A 23,150-nucleotide genomic window follows, 5' to 3' on the forward strand; every position below is an offset into this window, starting at 1 on the left:
CAACTGCTAACAAATCTCAACTTTTTTATTGATAACTAGAAGTGATCTGATCTTTCCCATCATTAAAATACTGAATATTATATAAATACATTCAGCAACATGTATTCTTCTAGTTCCTTCTTATTCTCATTTTTAAAAGAAAAAGAAAAGTATAGCCCCATATTTCAAATGCATTTGCAAGTGCCTATGTCAACTTGGTATGAAAAATATTTGCCTACTCAGAAAAGTTTCAGATCCCCAGATTTCTTCTAAAAAATATATAGCTCTTCAAGTAAGTTGTTTATTATTGTGGAACTATCCTTAAGGGAGCAATCCTGTGGGCCTTACACAGAGTTTGGGGGTGATAGGATAATTTGAATTTCTCAATCAGAGATCAGAAACAGAACTACAGGAATTCACACTCTCCATCCCTTAGGTGCAGGGAGAACTGCGCCAGCTGCCTCTCTGAGGCCAGGTAAAGGGGCATGTCAGTAGGCAGCAAGGAGAAGGGACTGGAGAAGGGACTGGAGAAGCCAGGATACAACATATCCCAATGCCTTCCCAGCCTCCTTCCCTCCCGCTTCAATGTGCATCAGCTAGACAGGCAAAAAAGCCCATCTAGCCAAAATGTATAGTGGGAGGAGCACGGAGGTGAAAATTGCCCCTGTGCTCCTCCTGCTCTGCATAGGATGCCTGTAAGCCTCTTAGTTTGGAGGCTTATGGGCATCACCACAGTATTGAGCCCTAACTATGTTTAACCTTGGAGAGCCACTTCCAATCAGTACAGTGAGATCAACTGTCTGACTCGGTATAAGACAACTTCGTGCTTTTAAAATCAATTATATCATTAGCAATTTCAAAACAACAATGCCCTATGCCTCTTGCTAAGACCAACACTACTTCTCAACCTTGATCCCTCCCCCACTGTTGTACATATCCACAGGTTCATTTCATCAGTTCATATACAAAGTTTATGCCAATGTGCTATAGCAGGCAAATAAAATCAGATTATTATCTGTTGCTTGTTCAATTATAATGGATACTTTTCAATTATTATAGTCCAAGGATGTGGACAGAATTTTTGGCAAGGCATAATATGCATGTGCTCAACCCTTGCCCTTCCCACCTTATAAGAGCTGCCAGTGGAACTTGCTAAATGGATAAGGGCAGTAAATGAATGCAAGAGGTTGTAATTTCACCATGCCTAAAAGAGGCAGTGATGACAACTCTATGCTCCTTGAATCCCACCATATTGGATAATTTCCAGTTTCCAATATTCCATTCTTGGGCAAGTTGTTCAACTGTGTGGTGGCTCAACTCCAGGTGGTGATAATCTACATGCTGTTCCATTGCATCTTGTGACAGTGGCGGGATAAGCCACAGCGTTTTTGATTTTGTTTTCATATTATGATATGGTGACTCTATTTACATGTTGGGAAACTGAGCTTGACTTGAAGCATCCCTAAATGTCTATCAGTAAAAGATACAATAGATCAATATTTTTAACAAAAAATGAAAGAAATAACTATGCTGAGCATCTTACAGAGGATTAAAAAACATTTTCCCTATTTTCAGACACTTTACGTCTGTAGTCATTCTAGAAAATTATTATTACAGGGTTTTTGGAAATCATTTTGCAGCACCGACTGGGACTGCTTTTATGACCATATTATGCTAGTATTGTATCATCTTCATTGGCTCCCAATGCATTTCCAGGACCAATTTATGATGTTGACCTTTAAAGCCTTTTGCATCTTGGGGCCACAGTATCTGAAGAGTTTTCTCTCCCCATATGTTCCTGCCCAGACCCTTTGATTATCACCTGAGGTGCTGCTTCAAGTATGCTGCTTCAAGTATGCAGTGGGCAGCCTTTTCTCTGGTGGCTCCCAAATTATGAAATAGAGGGCTCCACCTAACACCTACTTTGTATACTTTTCAGCACAAGGACAAAACCTTTTTTCCAGGAGTTTAAAAACAAATTAACTGCTGCTTGTTCTATTTTAAATATGTTTAAAGTTGTGTTTTTAAATTATTCTTTTCCATGTTTTAACTGCTTTGATATTTATATTTTTGCTGCTTTTACATTCTTTTAATGTGTTTTTATCACTAATTTTATTGTATTTTTATTATGCATGTTTCCCTGATAGTTTCAGCAGTGGGGCAAATTGATAAATTGAATAAATTATCATCATCGTATGGTATCCTTGCCATTTCTTATTTAGCTGCCACCCTTATGCATATGTGCATATCTCCTTTGTGTGTGAGGGAATGAAAGCACTTATGAGGACAAAGAGAAATTCCCCTGAACATCAATTTTAAGAAAAAGTAGATATTTCTATAGGGTAAGTTTCAGTAAGAAATGCTGGTGTAAGTACAGAATTTTAATACCATCCATGCAGTGTGTTTTAGGTATCCTGGTAGCATACAATCAGGAAATTATTACACCTTGCAACTGTGAACTCAGGTGTAAGGAGGTCATTTTGATTTTCTTCTGATCAGTTAAAAAATAATATGAAATTTAGATGTACATTTTAAACTAACCCATTTAACATTTTAGGTCACTTCAAAAAGAAACAGATGGAAGGTTCATCCTACAAATCTTATTTTTCATAGCTATAGAACTAGTTTAAATCATATTTGAATTTATGACTAACAGAAGGTTGAAAAACATGAACAGGCATGTATATTCTTAAAGTATTGACAGTGCATCTGGATACCGAAACTCATTCAGCGAATATATCAGTACAATAGAGATTTATGGGAATTTTAAAGTTTTGTGGTTTTTTTAAAAAAAGAAATGAAATGCTGAACTTATTTGGTAGTTATTCTATATTTCCATTCCTAATCAAAACTGCTAAAATACATAACCTCTAAAGGGCTGTTTATTTTCTTACTATTGTCTCTTTGGTGGTAATCTTTCTAAATACAAGGCTGTTTTAGATGTTGCTATCTAAATATGAAACCATAGATATTTAATGTTAGTCCTACATACAGCAGTTTCACTAAAATGATGGAACTTAAGTTAGTTAATAACCTAAATCCAAGTAATTTTAATGGGTCTCCTCTGTGTAGGACAAACATTGGATGCTACTCCATGTCTCTGTGGAAGCCCCTTTAATGTTCAATCTTAAATCCTACGACTCCCAGATTTTCCCAGCCAGGCTGGCTGAATGCGGTATGATGGGAGTTGTAGGATTTCCCCACCTTTCTAAACATGCCTAGGATTGCATCTTTAGTGATCTCTCATTTTGTAAGAAACTTCAAGCAGATATGTCTTGCTTTACATCTCCAGGATAAGGTGGACTGGATAAGGGCCAATAAACTCAAACTCAATCTATACAAGACAGAAGTATTGTTGCACTCTTCCAGAAGGAATTGCAGTTTGGGGGTTCTCCTAGATCCATCATTATCAATTGAGGAACAAATGGCCTTGGTGGCTAGGGGCACAATTTATCAGCTTGCTTGCTTATTTATTTACATTGATATCCCACTTGAAAAGAACGCAATGCAGTTTACATGGAGTATTTTTTTCTTTACAACAAGCCTGTGAGGTAGATTGGGCTGAAAGTCAGTGACTGGCCTAAAGTCAACCAATGAGCTTCATGACCAAATGGGGGAGTGGAACCCAGATCTCCCAAGTCCCAGTTCAACACTCTAACCACTACACCACCAGCTGAGTTCCTATCGTGATAGATAGCCTGGTGATATGTTGTACATCAGGCTATATTTCATAATGGTTTGGAAACTTCACTTAGTCCAAAATACAACTGCTAGAAATGGTTGATACAAACGTGACGGTGGTACTTTGTCAGCTGCACTGGCTTTCCAGACCATTTCTTGGCCCAATTCAAACAGTTGGTGCAGATTTTTAAAGCCCTAAATGGCTTGCAGACAGAGAATCTGAGGGAATGTCTCCTCCCATATGTACTTACACAGACTCTTAAGTCATCTTCAAGAGCCCTCCTTCAAGTACAACCACAGAATGAAGTTTGGTGTGTGGCTACAAGAATGAGGAACCTTCTCAATATCCTCCCCAAGGAGGCTCAATTCATGCCCACAACTATCTTTGGGGGGATCGGGCAAAGACATGTCACTTCTTCCAGAAGTTTTAGACTATTATTGTGATTTTATTTTCGAAGGAATTTTCAGTTCTTATTGTATTCCTTGCTTTTAACCTGTCATATTGTGTGAGCCACCCTGAGAATATTTTGTTATAGGGTGGCAGATAAATATTATACTTTTTAAGTACATTCTCAAACAACATGGAAACAAGTCTGAGAGTCCAACAAGAATACCCTTTAAAATAGCTCTTTACCACATGAAAGTGGATTATCAACTACAAGCAGTGGTGGACAATCTGACTGGTCGGGCAGTCAGTGGATAGCTCAGCAGAGGAGTCAAGGGCATCACCAGAGACAGAGCCAAGAGTGTCATCTGAAGCAGAACAGTCTTTTGCATCCCCAGCAACCCATAGCACAGACAGGGGAAAATGGAGCACACATACTTTAAGATCCTGAATAAACGGGGAGGGAGAGATCCTTTTAGATCTACATTCTCTTGTTTTAGCAACAACTCTCATTGGTCAGGCAGTCAAATGACTTTTCAGATCAGAAGTTCACAAACACCAGTCACACTCAGGCATTCTTAATCTCTTTAAGAAGAGAAAGACTAAATATGAATGTTCGGATTACTAGATATCTTTTTCAGCTCTGACAAGTATTCTCACAAACATGAATAGACAAGCTACACAATTTTAAACTACTATTTTGTTCAGAAGCAGACAGAAAGAGTACCTCAATGCTTTGAAGTATTTTATAATTTTAAGATGTTTTTAGAATGTTTAGGATGTTTTTAACAATATATATTATGTTTTAATTCAGTTTTATGTATTTTATCGCTTATTGTTGTTCCCTGCCTTGATCAAAATGGAGGTGGATAAGAGATGATGATGATGATGATGAAATAGAATTCTATGCCAAAGTATTCCCAATTCAATTGCCTACAATTTGTGAGATTCAAATTGCAGCTGGAAGTGTCGAAATGGACAATTAGAAATAAATGCTAACTTTCCCCCAAATATCAAACCTTACATTTTGCATTTTAGCTTGGAATCCTCACTGTAAAGCTAACAAAATCTTCACCTTATTTCACCATTTATTTATTTCTAATACTTGTATCCTGCCTTTTTAGGAATAAATAAATAAATAAATAAATAAATAAAAGCAATTTGAACAAATATTTTTAAGAACTAATATCACTATTCTGGTCTCAATCTGTGATTGAAAGCCACAACTGCCCCCAATTCACACAGACACACAGACTTCTCTCTCTCTCTCTCTCTCTCTCTCTCTCTCTCTCACACACACACACACACACACACACACACAGCATTCACATAGACACCTGGGCATTCTCAATCTCTCTCACACAACCACTACCCTCCCAGCTTTATATCAACATTGTTTTGGATTTCAGTTATTGAAAGGGACCCGGGCGTGGGGGAGGGGAGAATACTCAGTATTTTTGGAGATGAGAGCCACCAGACGGAAGAGAGTAAAGGGGTTATTTTCTTTATTCCTCTTTTGCTATTTGCCTGCAAGCGTGTTATTAAAGTCCACTCAAGTTAACAATCCTAATGCTACCAAACTAAGCAGGGCCAGAAGAATTCAGATGGGACAACAGATGGGAATAAAGTACAAGCGGCAGAAAGATGCTATTACTTAGCTGAAGCCCATCTTTTTCAGGAATGATCTATTTTGAAACATGAACAAAATATACATATCTCCATTCCATGTCATATATAGCTGTCTATTTCAATAGTAATATTCTTAATATTCTTAAACTGTTGCAATCCTATGTACACTTAGCTGGGAGTAAGTTCCACTGAAGTAGATATGTGTATGACAGCATTATTGTGATGATGATGATGATGGACAATATTTATATTTCAATCTTTAAAGATTTCATCATCTTTTGGAGAAAAAAATGAAGTTCAGGAAATTTTAAATTTTGTGGGGCTTCTCCCCTAAACTCTGCATTTTAAATTCATAAGCTTACTTCATGCCCATAAACAAACATTATTAACAACCTCTTAGCTAAATTAATGTGCATAGTTATTTTGGGTCTCATTTAGCTTTTGAAATGGGCTGTTTTAATTATTTGCCCAGCAGAATAGATTGGAAATAAGCTGTGGAAAATCAATGAGGAAAAGGCAGCTAGGAGGCAACAGGGAGAATGCATCTCTTGGAAGCTTCCCTTCAGAAACAGGAGTCTCTCTGTAAGGAAGGGATATCCCCACCCTGCACCCTCTTGGCTTAGCTGAATGAAGCAATTTTTACTGCTGCAACACAGAATCATATAATTCTACATTTCCTTTTTACTCACCCCAGTGGGGGTGAAATATAACTTCTATGCCTGGCAGGAAGCTTTCAAGTCAGTATCTCATATTCAAATCCACCATGTATCCGCAGTCTCCTAATTGGTAAAAATCAAATTTACAAGAACCCCATTTCCCCTCATGCTCAAAAACAAATTTTACAATACTCCCATTTCCTCCCACACTAAAAAATAAATTTTAAATATACCTTTGAAAATCAAGTGGATCAAGTTTACGAAGCAAGAGCAAATGAATGAAGGTGGGGGACTAAGAGGCCATAGAGCTACAGCAATTGCTCTCTCACTTACTCTCGATTCCAGAAGCACACACCACCACATCATCCACGGCACTGCAACTGTTGTGGCACTGCCCATTAGCATCTCTCTATTCTGAAGGATGGAACTCATTCCAATTTGTTGGAGGCAAAGTAAGTGGAGGTTGGAGCATTGGCATTATTATTATTTATCTATTATTATTATTATTATTATTATTATTATTATTATTATTATATTCTGTATTAGAAGAACAGCTGGAAGATTGTTATCCACAGCTCTACTTCTGTCCCCCATTAATTCTTTTTTTCTGTTCTGAGCATCTGTGCTGAAAGTGCATGCTAGTTCATAAAAGCAGCGCGCCGACAGGCCAGGAAATTCCTAGATAGACCCAATCGAGCACAGAGCAGCTGGTACCGTGACTTGAGATGGCTGTTACCATGCGGGGCTGGGGTTTTGTGATCAGATAGTAGAGGGAGCAGCACCCCAAACAAATCCACCAGTTTTACTAATCAAGTTCCAAATCATTCCACATATGATTTGCTTTCTCAAACTTTCATTGTCCTAACTTCTCTGTTATGAATTCTTTTACACATGTCAACACCATTCCTGAACTGTGGTGTTCAGAACAAAATCTAGAAGTTCAAATGTGGTACTATTAAAGCAAGTACAGCAGTATTTGTCCTTTCTTGGTGGTGGAAATGTTGTTGTTCTTAACACAGCATTAAAATGGCATTGATCTGTGGCATAATATTATATTCATTTGATTAAACTTTCTCATTTGTAATACTTCATATTATTATTATTATTATAATACTTTAAATTATTCATTAATTTTATTCTGGTAACGACTACAAATCTCTATTTAAGGAAAATATTACACAAAATACATACATACATACATAAAAGCGTTTTGGAATGGATATACATATTGGATATCCATAAGTAATATAGTCTCATGAATGAATTAAATATGAATACCACATAAAGATTAGGATGTAACTGAAATTTAATATTTTGATTCAAGCATTTTCCCGTATTGAGCACAACTAATTGTTTATATGCCAAAAAAAAAAGTTTCATTTTACAATTATACTGAATATCTATGCAGTGTAAAACTTTAGAAAACTTAGAAATTAGAATGACTTTAGTATTTAATGAACAATATTCAAGTAACGAGATGGAATGTGATTTTTGCCATGAATAAGTATTTTTTATTTCCTACTACAACTCTGTGGCACAGCCTTAAAAGCACAAATAAACAAAAACAATATCCTTCATTCCTCACTTTGTGGAAGTTCAGCTTCTAAAATAAATATCTATGGTAAAGAAGGATTTTTAATATATTGCAGGTATGTTGTCTTCCCTCCAACAAAATGCTGAGGTAAGTAAGTTTCTGAGATTACTGGTGGCACATTAGGGCTTAAGATCCTGAGAGAGATAGGCTTGGTAGGAGGAATTCCCCTTCCACACCTAAAAGTCAATTCTGGAATCAACTCTGTTTGGGCTCTTTCAGCCAACCACTCACGTTTGGGGGGAACTGACTAATCCTCAGCCACCTCACTGTTTGTCTCCTGCCACTTCTGGTAGGTGTTGCATTTCCACCCAGAACATTTCGCTCCCTTTTCCTCACTCTCATTTCTTTTCTTTACTGCTCCTTGCCTCTGTGTTTCTACCTTTCCTCACCATCTTCTTGTTCTTCTTTCCTTTCCCGTTTTTTTGTTTCTCCAGATTCCCTCCATGATCTCTCTCTCCTGTTGGCTTTTCCCTCTCCCTTTTAAGCTCTGCTCACTCTCCTCTTTCCCCACCCTCCTTGAAATGCCATAAGTTAGCTAATCAGACTTCAACTGGAGCCTGCTCAAGGTAGCTTTCCTTTGGAAGGGACAGTGGCTCAGATTCCTCTAATGCCCTCTCATGGGCAACAACCTCCCCTTTATAGCTCAGACAGTAATAAGCATGACTTGTTAAATATAACGCATGTTTCCAGTATAAGAGCAATTTCAGGGAACATCAACTGTACATGTTTGTGGCTATACTAATGCCAACAATATGGTAATATTTATTTGCATATATGTTACAATTACTTTGTACATCTATATTTTAAAAAAATGTGGGCTCTAGTTCTATAGGGAAGAAACACATCCATCCAACTGGTATGGGGAAAATGTAATATTTATAGTATATGCATGTTGGTAAGAATAGCATTGTTGTATACTGACAATGAGAAACATAATTACTATCACATTCCAGCAGCCTTCTGAAAGTGCCATGTTTCATTACATACATTAAACACATTTTATACACACCTATTTTGACACATCTTCAATACCATTTCTGAAAGGAGTTTTAAACTTAAAACTATTCATATAAGGCATCCAATTAAAAAACAAATGAATGTAATACAATACAATTAAGGTATAAAATTGTTGAAAAAACAAAGTAAGATCTGTCCAGCCACTTTTTAAAAATCCAAATGAAAGTCTTGAGTATTTAAAGAACTAAATTATGCAACATATATGCATGATGTAAGGAAAAAGCAATTTCTACAATTAACAGGAATAAATAATTATTACGCCAGCAGGAATATATCAGTGTATGAACTGTACAGAATTCTAATGCATATAATACTGTAATAAGAACTGCCGTATCCTAATCTTCACACGGCAATAATTTCAAACTGATATTATTATTCTCATTTCCTTGAATAATATCCATACTCCAGGGTCATTTTCCTTCTCATATTCAATATTGTGCATGCTTGTATCAAGATTCCTTTCTTCATATCCTGTCACAGTATCAATCACTGCCTCCTGTCCACTCAATCCACTTTTGATTTATCAGCCACCGTCTTTCTGGACTCCATAACTCGACCCAAACCATTTTAACAAGACATTGACAAATAGCACTCACTATCGCATCAACCTGTTCCACTTAGTAAACTAAGAAACACTAACTGTGACATCTCTGCATAAGTATTCTATTCCATTCCCCAGACTGATGTATATTAATGAGGAGATGGCATTTGAAATGCTTCTTCCACATCAGCATCTAATATGATCAAATTAGGAAATGGGATGATTTATTAAATTTTGTAGAGCTGAAATATTTCTTTATATCACTATATCTGTGGTTTCAGAAAGTGAGCTGTTGCTTTCAATTTTTCTGCTGAGGATATGCCTGCATTTCACAGATGGATTATTGTCTTTAAAAAGATTGCAAGAAGACGAAATGTTATTAAGCAAATGCTCAGTAAAACAAACTAAATCAGTTTTAAAATTCCTAATTTAATGTAAATCTTGGTTGTTTTGCTGAAATTCAGTTTGTGATCTTATTAAGTCTTATTTGCATCGTACTGTTTTGCTGAAGGACAATTTTGAATCTACAGGGAGCCTCAATTCCTGACTCAAGATGCATCTAAAACGAAATAAATAATTGCAATATGAACATATTTGTCTTTTGGGTGAAGAAAATCTGTTATTTGATATTTAAAGCATAAAAGATAACTAAAAGAAAAAATAACTTTAATTTTTTGAATTAAGAGTTTGCATTTCAAGATTGATTTACGTATTTTACTCTCAACATAGCGAAGTATTTAATCTTCATTTATAATCCTAATTTCCACAAGAAAAATGTGAATACAGCATTCACTAAAAGCAAATATTATGACTTTCACGATAGGTTCAAAATGTGAAAAGCTTGTTTCAAAATAACTGAAAACAAGTCATATACAATCCTGAGTTCCTTTCTTCTGATTTCTGTAACTGTGGGGCTCCCTTTCCCCACAAAACCATCAAAGCCCAAGCTTGAGCCCCTTTCAATAGGATTGCTTTATTTTAAATAGCTTTTCATGGCCTAGGCTAAGCTTTAAATGTGAATGAGTTTTAAAGTATGCTTTATTGACATTTTTTTTTTTAAAAAAATTAAGCCTTAGGAATATATAAAATAATTTATTATCTTCTTTCAGAGAAAATTGTTTATCAAAAAACTTCCATAGAGTTTAATATTAATTAATGAAATCAGCAATACATATATAGCCTGAATATAAGAAAGGGAAGACAAATTATCCAGCTACCTAGGTAAAATCAAGAGCACAACAAAACAAAGAGCTATAAAAACAGCAGTGAGTAAATTCTCACTACAGTGTTCTCAAAACAGTAAAGAAACTTCAAATCCAGTTTACCATAATGACACAGGAAATTAACAGAGAACAGGGCTCTTGACTCCCCATCTACATTCTGCTCCACATTTAACAAAAAAATAAATACAGAAATCAATTAATACCACCTATTAATTCTGAAATGCTCTTATTTACTGATTTATTCAATCAATTTATATCCTACAATTTATATCCCATCTTTCAATCTAGGCCAGAACCACAAGGCACAACCATCTAGAATGCTTTGTGATTGAAATCATTTACACATCCATAGACTATCACAACTCCAGTAATTACTTCATGTGCAGAAGCAGGAAAACTAGAAGTCATCTAAACCCAGTCACACATTTAAAGTACTAGCTCCCAATTCTTGTCCCTTTGGGGACACACCCACCCTGCCCTCCCTTACAATTATTAACCCATGTGAGAGGTTAGAGCTATGATGCTATCCCAGCAGCTGCAATATATGTGCAACCACATGAGCAGGACCAATCATGGGTGTTTCCCACCCAATTTACCTCACTCACATACCACTGCTATTGGAGCTTTCACACAGTTGTGGGTATGAGTGAAGGGGTCTCCAGATGCCACTATCACTGAAAGTCCTTCCTAGCCCACAAGGTAGTATTTTTTTTAAAAAAAAAAATCCACTCTCAATCCATTGCCCTACAGCAAAAGCACACATTCCCCTGTCTTCATGATTGTAGACGCTCTGCCTTTGCTTTCCCTTTCCTTCAGAAAAAAGACAAGGTCTTTTACTTATTATTCTTTTTATTCCCCTAACATGGAATTATTAATATTAGGATAACAGAAATATACACAATTTAGTAAGTAGTATGTTGAACTCTTGGATTCACAAACTGGACCTGCCCAATTCTGCCTCACAATAATGTCCTTGAGCATTTTCTATCTTTCACAATGGTCCTGTTCAGAAGACACTTTAAACCATGGCTTCAACCATGGTAGTTAAGCCAGAAAGCCGGACTGTGTTCAGAAGACACCTTCAACCATGGCTTTAACCATGGTGAATAAGACTTTTTGCCTTATTCACCGTGGTTAAAGCCGTAGTTTAAGGTATCTTCTGAATGGGACCAATGATCTTCTGAACATGGCCCGACTTTCTGGCTCAACCACCATAGCTAAAGCCGTGGTTTAAGATATCTTCTGAATGGGGCCAATGACTGCATGCTGGCAGCAAACAGCTCCTTTCCTCCCTATCCATCGACCTTCTAGGTTTAAAATAAAACCACTGTTCTCTTTAGTGTGAAATGTGGTTCTAATGTTCTAATGCTAACATCAAAATAAAATATTAAGAACCCAAGCATTTGTATACAATTTTCTTTAATTTTCAAAATAGAACACTCTATTCACAAGTATCTGTATCTACAGTATGTCACTCTTTTGAATCCGCAAATTGAATGTACCTTTCTTATGTTTATTACTCAAAATGCTAAACTATTAGTGGCAATAATAGCTATAAGTAAAGGCTATGATTTCTGCAGAACATCTGGAATGCTTTCTGATTCAGACAGCTTATAGATCTACAAACTACATATCATATTTCAGAAGCCAATTATGATTTCATACATTCAGATTATCTGATGCCAATAAGAGTTAGCATGGGTTACCTATCACCAGCACACTTGCAGTTCCATACCTATGTTCCTGCCACACACCAATCCAAATATCAAACTAGGCCAACCTTTCGCATTGACACTACACATAGCTACCTAAAGTTAACATGGGATACCTATCACCACAGATGTTAAGACTAGGGAATGCAGAGTAAAAAAATACATTATGTGGCCAATCTTAGGGGCAAAATTGTCATACCTTCTTGTTCGGCTTTTTGATCGTGATCTCTGAGACCGATATGATTTTCCTCGTCCTCCTGATCGACTGCGGCTCCGTTTTCTCTTGGATCCATATGAAGAGCTACTGCTAGATCGATGCCTATGCCTAAAACAGATATCAGAAAACTCAATTGGACACAAAATAGTTCATATTTTTTGTTTGCAAAGCCACTGAGCTAGGCACTCTGCATATATACTGTGAAATACACACACACACAGGTGTTTGTATATATGCATGGAAGACTACTCAATACTTAAGATATTCATAAGCCTTGCTCTAGGTTCCCCCACCTTCATTTCTGAGGTGAGTGGCAGCTGGGGATAAGACTTTGTCTGTGGAGGTGCCCTAGTTATAAAACTCCAGGGATATCTACTTGGAACCTATTTTGTTAAGTTTTAGTCGCCAGGAGAAATTGGTCTATTGGGATTAAATCCAAATTAGTCATGACTAACTTGTCCCATTAATTTCTACTCTAGGTAGAACTAACATTGTATTTAACCCTTTGCCTGTGCTTTAGTAGATGCTGAGGGACTTTCACTGCTTTATAGAATGTTACTATTTTGTAGTTTTATTGTTTAATTCAATTTTAGATTGCTGTAACTTTTAGAGTTTGTTCGTTTCTTTTGCTTTGGGTAGTTTTGCTAATTATTTTATCAAGGTTTTGTATTTTAACTTTGAAGCCATCCTTGGAACCTCTTGCCATATCAACTAGAGAGGCTTCTATCTGAGGCACGATTGATGGGAATGCAAGGAAAGGGCCTTCTTTGTAGCAGTGCCCAAGCTTGTGGAACTCTTTTTTAAGAGATCACCCTGGCTACAACCTTCCTATCCTTTTACCATAAAAACTTTTTTTTTAGGAACACATTTAATTGGGGTGAGTATTCTGACATTGTTAGATTGTTTTCATTTGCTGTTCCTGTCTATTTCTAATTGTTTATTTTTTTATCATGTGATACTATTTTAATTGTTTCAATTGTTCTAATTTCTTTTTTCAGCTATTACGGGCTCTGCAGTGCGGAAATGTGTCATAAATTTTCTTATAAATAAAAAATAAATTATAAAAAATATAATCATAAATATTTGTCAGATATTCCAATAAACCTTGATTGGTAGTATAAGAAATACTTTAGTACTAACCTACCAACAATCTGTACATACCAAAGACAACAAATTGTACCAATACAGCACTTTTCTTTCTGCAATAGGTAAGGAGGAAACTAATCTTACTTTGATGTTATGCTCTGTTATCTTACTGGCAATGAGATGCTACATCATGTTCTAATTGAATATTCACTTTTGCAAAAAAACACAAAAAACTCCCCAACATGAAGCAGGTCACCACCACTATTTTTGGCAACACAAAGATAAAGCTCAATCATAACAATGAAGTTATGGTGAAGAGATTCCACTGCCAGCTCAAAAATTTCAGATCATACCATGCATCCTTACCAATGAAGAATATTCTACAGCCTTAAGCCAGTTTTGATCATAATACAAACCATGCCCCACCCCCCAGGGCTTGTATTAGAGAAGTATGGGGAACATGATGTAGCTTTTAGTCTAATTCCATTCACAATACGCATCGCTGTCTCCTCATTGGGAGGAGAGTTGGGTACCTACTTAGAAATGTGCTTCACAGTGGGGAACAATGCATGCACAAATGTTTGCCTATGCAATTGTCCTCACCTTTCAAGAAAAGTCAGATATACCCCATGATTATCAGGATTAGTATAGGGGTTAAAATCATTGCACTGATAACTTCAGAACAGTGTTTCCCAATAGGAACATGATACAGTTTTATAAAAAATATAAAGTATACAGTTTTATACTTTAAATGTTTTTAATTTTTGTGAACCGCCCAGAGAGCTCCGGCTATTGGGCGGTATAGAAATGTAATTAATAAATAAATAAATAAATATCCATTGGCTTGCATTTGCACATCTTACTGCCTTCTGAATATCATTGCCATTTTAAAATTATTTTAATATATGCCTGTACAAGAGCAACTCAAAGATCATTGGATCCAGACATATGAGAAGCACTCATACAACAGAGCATTTCCACCGTCCCCACCTTACCTCTGGCCACGCACCTTTGAAAAGATGCTCTGAGGATTGAGGATCCTCTGGAATATTGTAGGATGGGGAGCCGGGGGCTGCAGTGGGAGGGGGAATCAGCAGTAATCAGCTGGAAATATCTTGCATGAGCTCACGTAATTTATTAAATTGGTTTAGCTGGCAGCAATGGTAATCAACAGGATGATACCAACAGAGACAGGGTCAGAGGAAGGATCACAACTGACAGAGTCTTGCCCAATGGCCCTCACAAAATCTAGAGTGTAGTGTTTCACAGATATAGAGCTAAGTAAATGTGGAACCAGAGTGTGTCCCAACCCTTGAGGAGCTTGATGTTTGGGACCATCACTTATCAAATAAAACCTAAGACAGAAACAGCATGAAATCCTCTCTTGAGCTTTCTGTTTCTGGGTAGACATGTTGCGACTCAATCACAGTTCCATCTACCTTATTTGGGTGGCCCCATTTCACTTATAACACTGACAGGCACATGATCACCTGAGTTCAGTTTTAGAAAGAATTATATCCAAGCACGAAGTTAACTTATACATAGTCTGAACTGGAGCGTCTTCAATCAACGCAGAGAGCTTGAGTTAGTTCCAGCAGGAGATACTCTGTTAACAAAAGATCTCATGGCATGGCACTTAAAGATGTCTTAATGGCTCATTCTACTTAAACACCAATTGATCTTCATCTGAGAAGGACTGGAATTTATTTACTAAACTGAAGACGAAACAGTTACTTTTTTCAGTCATTATAATTTAATTCTTAAAAGATCAGGCAGAACCCAGCATAACCTCAAGATTTTATATTTTTTAACAGCCAGGGTCAAGACAGAGGTGTTAGCCAAATCCTTAAAGCAAATACTCAGATCTTTCTGGATTCAAATAAACCAGCTGGTTCTCAACCAGCCTCAGGGTCTCTCAAGCTTGGTGTTATCTGTCAGATAGTCATATCTGCAGTGTAAGAGAGATATTCATAAAGCTGCATGTCATCTGTATAATATGGGCATTGCAGTTGATATCATCCTACTATGTCCCTTCAGGGGATACATATAAATATTTAAAAAAGGGACCAGGAAAAACTAATGCTAAGGAATTATACCTATCAAAACCTCCTGAAGAGAACACTTTTTGCCATCTTCACTTATGACTAGCTACAAAGAAATTAACAGAACCAGATTACTGAAATTCTGTTTAATCTTGCCATAAAATTCAGGTATTTCAGCAGCATATTTTCATCTATAATATAGAGAAGAGAAATTACCTTCTGTAACATAATCTCCCACATTTTAATCTGTCTTCACCTCCTGAACTACATTGATGACAAGGTTGGAAAGAGTGCAGTCTTAAAAGTGGGACTTGGGGAAGGCAATAGATTGCCTGGGGAATGTGGAAGAGACCTATTCCTTCCCCTTAGGAACAGCATAGAGGAATAGCACTGCTTTCTGCTACTTTCAGTAGACCATGAATGCCATTGTAGTATCAGCAAACATTATTGTGATCCCCCCACTCAACTTAGAGCTATTTGGAGGCCAAACAACTAAGGAAAGAATGCCACACTTTAGACCTCAAAGTAGGGTCAAGAATATATGTGGGAGTACAACAGTGAGTAACAACATGCACAGGTACTATCTGGAAACAAAACTGGGTGACAGCACAGGACTTAGAGAAATAAGAACATTCTCCAAAGTTTCAAGCAAGGAAAAAACTCAACTCATTTTGCAATCACTTCTCCATTTCTAGTCCAAATATATCAACATAGCGACAAAGATATACCACAACTGAATAGGAATAGGAAAAAAAGGAAAGGCAGCAGTTAAGGCAAAGGCATAGAACAGACAGCAGACAAATGAGAGACTGCACATGAGGCAAGGAAAAGAAGGTGGACATACACAGTGAGAAAGAAAGGTGGGGCTGGCATCAACCCACCCACTCAGCTATAGTCATAATCAGATTTCCATACACATTCCCACCACCTGATGGCCGTCTCCATTGATTTTTAGTCTTATTTGCACTGCTGAAGGCCATTTTGAAGCCATTCCATGACAGCCTATCCAAGAAGATTTAAAATATGAAAACTAAAAGTTAGAAAGATTCACTCTCTCAGTATGAAATACATTAATCTAAAAGAGGTAACCATTTAAAATACCAGAAAGCAGAATATAACCTGCAAGGCTGTAGAGCATGGGTGCAGAACCTCAGGCCCAGGTGCCAATTCCAGGCCTTCAGAGGTCCCAATCTAACCCTCTAAGAAGGCCATGCCCCCACACCCACCCTCCAAACACTGATTGTTCGTTTGTTTCCCAAATTTTGACCAGTTTCCCTCATTCTACAAGGTTGAACTGCCTCTCTTAAGGCTTAGCTACTAGAAGTAAGAGCTTCAAGCTAAAATTTGCTGGTATATGGTGGCCCACCCCACCACTAGAAGGCAGCCCCCAAATTCTGCCCTTGGGCTGAAAGAGGTTCTGCACCCTGCTGTGGAACCTCAAATATTTTTTTTCCAGACTAAGATCTTTATTTTTTTAAAAAAATCTACCTTCCATGTGTACACAAACACACAAACTGAGATTGTGAGTGCAAAATTGAAAAAAATCAGGAGCAAAAAAACAGTAAATACTGGAGCAACCACACTGTCAAGACTTTTCTAAGCTAATTTCTTGATTTTAAGTACAGACTGTAATGTCTTATAAGCAAATAAATCCAGAAGAGAAATAATAACAAAAAGATCAGTAAGTGGCTTGGAATCAATCATATCTGTTGGGATACCATTACTGCCAAAAGCGGCCCTTCCAAGAAATTCCTGACATATGTGGGTGATAACTTTCTCCTACAGAAAGTGGTGGAAGGAACTAGAGGATCGGCAATCCTTGACTTGTTATTGACCAATAGGGATGACTTAGTGGATAAAGTGGCAGTTACGGGAACTCTGGGGGAAAGTGACCACGTCATACTTGAATTCTTGATTATGAAGGAGACAAAAGTCGAGCGTAGCCATACACGTACTCTGGATTTTAGGAAAGCTGATTTTAATAAACTCAGAACTATAATAAGTAAGGTCCCGTGGCAAGGGAGCCTAAAGAGAAAAGGAGTGCAGGATGGGTGGGAGTATCTAAAAAATGAAATTTTAAAGGCACAGTTACAAACAATTCCAACAAGGAGAAAAGATAGAAGACAACAGAGGAAACCAATGTGGCTCCACAAAAAGCTTATTGATGACCTGAAAACAAAAAGGGATACATATAGGAAGTGTAAGGAAGGCCAGGCTACAAAAGAAGAGTACAGACAAGTGGCGCAGAAGTGCCGAAATGGCGTCAGGAAGGCTAAAGCTGTGAATGAGCTGAGATTAGCGAGGGATGCTAAAAGCAATAAAAAGGCTTTCTTCAGATACGTGAGTAGTAAAAGACAGAGGAAAGAAATGGTGGTTCAACTGCTTAATGAGGATGGCAAATTGATAACAGACGACAAAGAAAAGGCTGAAGTGCTCAATTCCTACTTTGCCTCGGTCTTCTCCCAAAAGCGGGTCTATGACCCCCCTGGAAAAAGTGAAGCACAAGTTGAGGGGGCAGGATTGCAGTTTGAGATTGATAAACAAATGGTCAAAGAACACCTAATTTCCTTGAATGAGTTCAAATCTCCAGGACCCGATGAACTGCATCCAAGAGAAATGATGGAGCTAGCGGAAGAACTCTCAGAACCTTTGTCTATTATCTTTGCAAAATCATGGAAGACGGGTGAGGTGCCAGACGACTGGAGGAGGGCTAACGTTGTCCCTATCTTCAAAAAAGGCAAAAAGGAGGAACCTGGGAACTACAGACCAGTCAGTCTGACATCCATCCCTGGGAAAATTCTGGAGAAGATTATAAAGAAGTCAATCTGTAAACACCTTGAAATCAATGCAGTGATTACTAGAAGCCAACATGGATTTGTCAGGAACAAATCCTGTCAGACTAATTTGATCTCATTTTTTGATAGGATAACCTCCCTTGTGGACTGTGGGAATGCTGTGGATGTCATATATCTTGACTTCAGCAAAGCTTTTGACAAAGTACCACATGACATTCTGATTAACAAACTAGCTAAAAGTGGGCTAGATGGAACAACTATTAGGTGGATCCACAGTTGGCTACAGAATCGGACTCAAAGAGTACTTATCAATGGAACCTTCTCAAACTGGAGAGAGGCAACGAGTGGGGTGCCGCAGGGCTCAGTCCTGGGCCCAGTGCTCTTCAACATTTTTATTAATGATTTGGACGAGGAGGTGCAGGGAACGCTGATCAAATTTGCAGATGACACAAAATTGGGTGGGATAGCTAATACCCTGGAAGACAGAAACAAACTTCAAAGTGATCTTGATAGGCTGGAGTGCAGGGCTGAAAACAACAGAATGAAATTTAATAGGGATAAATGCCAAGTTCTACATTTAGGGAATAGAAGCCAAATGCACAATTACAAGATGGGGGACACTTGGCTCAGCAATACTACAAATGAGAAAGATCTTGGAATTGTTGTAGATCACAAGCTGAATATGAGCCAACAGTGCGATATGGCTGCAAGAAAGGCAAATGCTATTTTGGGCTGCATTAATAGAAGTATAGCTTCCAAGTCACGTGAGGTACTGGTTCCTCTCTATTCGGCCCTGGTTAGGCCTCATCTAGAGTATTGCGTCCAGTTCTGGGCTCCACAATTCAAGAAGGATGCAGACAAGCTGGAGCGTGTTCAGAGGAGGGCAACCAGGATGATCAGGGGTCTAGAAACAAAGCCCTATGAAGAGAGACTGAAAGAACTGGGCATGTTTAGCCTGGAGAAGAGAAGATTGAGGGGAGACATGATAGCACTCTTTAAATACTTAAAAGGTTGTCACACAGAGGAGGGCCAGGATCTCTTCTCGATCCTCCCAGAGTGCAGGACACTGAATAATGGGCTCAAGTTAAAGGAAGCCAGATTCCGGCTGGACATCAGGAAAAACTTCCTGACTGTTAGAGCAGTGTGACGGTGGAATCAGCTACCTAGGGAGGTTGTGGGCTCTCCCACACTAGAGGCCTTCAAGAGGCAGCTGGACAAGCATCTGTCAGGGATGCTTTAGGGTGGATTCCTGCATTGAGCAGGGGGTTGGACTCGATGGCCTTGTAGGCCCCTTCCAACTCTGCTATTCTATGATTCTATGATATATATATATGATGATTCCAAGCCACTTACTGATCTTTTTGTAAACTAAAATAATTTATATAAAATCTTTATATAAACTAAAATGTGAAAAATTAAGCCTCAAGCTTCTTGAAAATGATGCATGTCTACTTAAACCTTTGGCACTGAACAAGTTGCCTTCCCTTGATGTTGTAAGAGAGCTTTGCCAGAGAGCTTTGGCAATGGGGCGGTATATAAATGTAATAAAATAAATACATAAAACAAAATAAATCTCTCCTTTTTTAGATAAAGATTATCAAAAATATGTGGAGAGATTTCCAGAGGAAAGAGAACTTATATTTTCTGTTGTTTGAAAGAAAGATCCCATCATTTATTCCCATCTAAAAAAGAAACACTCATTAGAACAACCTGTATAATCTATGCCACCCCTTTTCAATGTAATAAGGATAGTCAAACCTCAGGAGACAAGAAAAATAGCATTGCATCAGAAATTTTATAAACAAATACATCCTGCATTATACAATGGATACAACTAAAATTTAGAGTAAAGGCTTCAAAACATTCAATTAAATATTGGCGAGATAATTAACTTGACCACTTTTAGTTTAATTTCACATGATTTTGCATCTTTTTATACACTTCAGTAACAGGAGGGAATGGTGAGTTCCCTTTCCCCTCAGTGTATTCAGATATCGGCCACAGTAGGTGAAATAGATAAGCTACATAGTGGAAACCTACTGGTAAAGAAAACTTTTATGAGTCTATAATTACATGCCTAGTTTAATAAATAAAGTCTTTCAGGTCTTATTTTTAGAATATAATCTCCTAAAACTTATTTCTGTTTTTTGGGCTGTAGTTATGGTCATTGGTTGTGCTCTGCCCAGAGAGCTTCGTCTGATGGACAGTATAAACATGTAATAAATAAATAAATAAATAAATTTCTTCTCACTGACAAAAACCATAATGGTCAAAAGACATTTGGGTTAGGTCAATAAGTATTAGCATAGCCTACTGTATTAGAATTGTATTAGGAAATGCCTATTGTGAAACCAGTAACTTTACTGTATGTGTATGGAACCTGTTGGACTGTCAAGTTTTGGTTTTTGCATAATTCTATAGTTGTATATCCAGGTAGGACTGACAGTTTTTATATTTCTTTGCTTCTCTCCGATAATACCACATATTACAAATAAAGTGGCCAAATTCTGTGCAATTGCTATAACTTGCCGTAATCTTTTAACCGTCGATTGCAGCCTCTGATTGTGTGATACAATTTCTCAGCAACTGCTGGATGTATTTAATATAGTAAGGTATTTATGTGTTTGGGATTGTCTGTTTGTTATTAATGTTTTTATTGATTCTGGTCAATGACCGTAATAAATTTATCGATCGATAGTTGTATTATCAAAATATTTTACAAACTTTTTTTACACTTTGACTGGGTTCAGATGTCAAAATTGTCCATGATGGGTTAAATAATCCACAGTAGTTCATTTAACCCATTTTGGGCTATTGTGTCATCTATCAGTGGGGTTTTTTACCCATAGTGTCTTGTTTGGCCAAAATAACCCACTGATAATCCACGGTCTGCAGTAAGAGTTATTTAACCCACCATGAGTTAACATGTCATCTGTTGGGCACTGTTGGTTATTTCAGCCACCTACAGAGTCCCATGGCAAGAGCAGCTCAGATCGCTCCTGCTCTGCTACTCCCAGATGTTCTCTGTGTAACTGCCTATGCCAGCAACATATAGGGGGAGGGGGGAATAAGCAATTGGGAACAATTGTAGTATCTATGCCATCAATACCTATGGAGTAAGGGGGATGCACAACTGGAAACAGTTACAGTGCCCATGCCATCAATGTCTATGGCGGGGAATGTGCAATTTTGCTTTAGCACTAAAACACCATAGCACTTTAGGGATAGAAAACACAGACAGGCTTGTATATCAGCAATGACTATAGGTTGAAAATGTGCAATTTTCCTTTAGAATATGTAAAGGATACCATTAATGGCTGGGGGGGATGTGCAAATGAGGGATTAGCTGGTGGATTGGGTGCCTCCCGATTAGGTGAGGCTGTGTGTAAAGTCTGGTTCCAATCCTGCAAACTTCCACAGGTTAATTTGTGCCCCCCTTTTTGGTGCATTTGGGTTTAACTCCTTGTAGCCCCTGCTGAAATATAATGAATGGGTGAAACAGGACCACTGGTTGGGCAGAACAGGAGGCAGAAAGATGGCTCAGATTAGTACAGCAGCTTATTAGTCTGGCCATGCAGGGCATCGAGGACTAGTTCAAAAATAAGCTACTGTACATAGTTTATTAAGCTATGGTGGGCTAAAATCACATCTCAACACAGCCTTTGTATTTTAGACTAGTTATTTTCTTAAAGTTTGTTTTATTGTAGCTGTGTTTTATCCTCAGTTACTTATAAGCTTCCTTAAATCTATTTTGAGTTTGATTTAAGATAGGAACTTCATGGATAATTGATAATACCAAATATTCATGGTTGTAAAAAACACAAATGTATTGCAAGGAGTTCCAAACACTATCTCAAATTAACATGAATTAGCCCAGTGTGTGGCAGATGTGAAGAAGGCACGTTCTATGTTATGGATCATTAGAAAATAGACTGAAAATGTAACTGCCAACATTGTAATGCCGTTATGCAAATCTATAATGCAACCACATTTGAAAACTGCTTATAATTCTGGTTGACACATCTAAAACGAATATTGTAGACCTGGAAAAGGTGCAAAAAAGGGGAACCAAAATGATCAGGGGGATGGATGGAGCAACTCTCCTACTAGGAAAGATTACAACAGTTGGGGCCTTTTATATTTAAAAAGGACAAGGGGGAGGGGAGCAGGAGGAGGACATGATATAGATATATAACATTATGCACAGCATGGAGAAAATGAACTGAGTTAAGGAGAGCTTCATTAAAAAAAACTGATCAGGAGTCAACTGGGCCAAAGAAACTATACCATATCCCAGTCACAGAAATTGCCATCTATACAATAGGTGTCCCAAATTTGCGGTCTTTCATCAAAGATTTATACTGCCCAAATGGTGAGGACGGGACTGAATTCCCAATCCTCTTCTTTCACATGTTTCAATGGCATAAGTCAGAATCAACCACATGTGCTTCTAATCCAATTTGTTTGGAGATTTACAGTGCATGCTCCTGCTGCAGCAGCTAAAGAAGCACCTTGTGCTATCTAACTGAGGCAGAGCCAACCAGCATTACTTACTTTGCATTGAAAATATTTTTGCTTGTTAAAACATATTGA

The 23,150-nt window shown here is 37.6% G+C and overlaps 1 protein-coding gene across 3 annotated transcripts in view; it reads right to left on the reverse strand.

Moving 5' to 3' along the window:
• Positions 1-23,150, reverse strand: part of RSRC1 (arginine and serine rich coiled-coil 1) — a 228,639-nt gene that overhangs the window by 196,760 nt on the left and 8,729 nt on the right. For all 3 annotated transcript variants that reach the window (XM_063132049.1, XM_063132048.1, XM_063132050.1), the window contains exon 3: positions 12,617-12,742. In XM_063132049.1, the coding sequence (XP_062988119.1) occupies positions 12,617-12,742 (126 nt within the window). The remainder of the gene's footprint in view (positions 1-12,616; positions 12,743-23,150) is intronic.

Source organism: Elgaria multicarinata, chromosome 8 (genome assembly GCF_023053635.1).
Source record: "Elgaria multicarinata webbii isolate HBS135686 ecotype San Diego chromosome 8, rElgMul1.1.pri, whole genome shotgun sequence".
Lineage (NCBI taxonomy): Eukaryota > Metazoa > Chordata > Lepidosauria > Squamata > Anguidae > Elgaria > Elgaria multicarinata.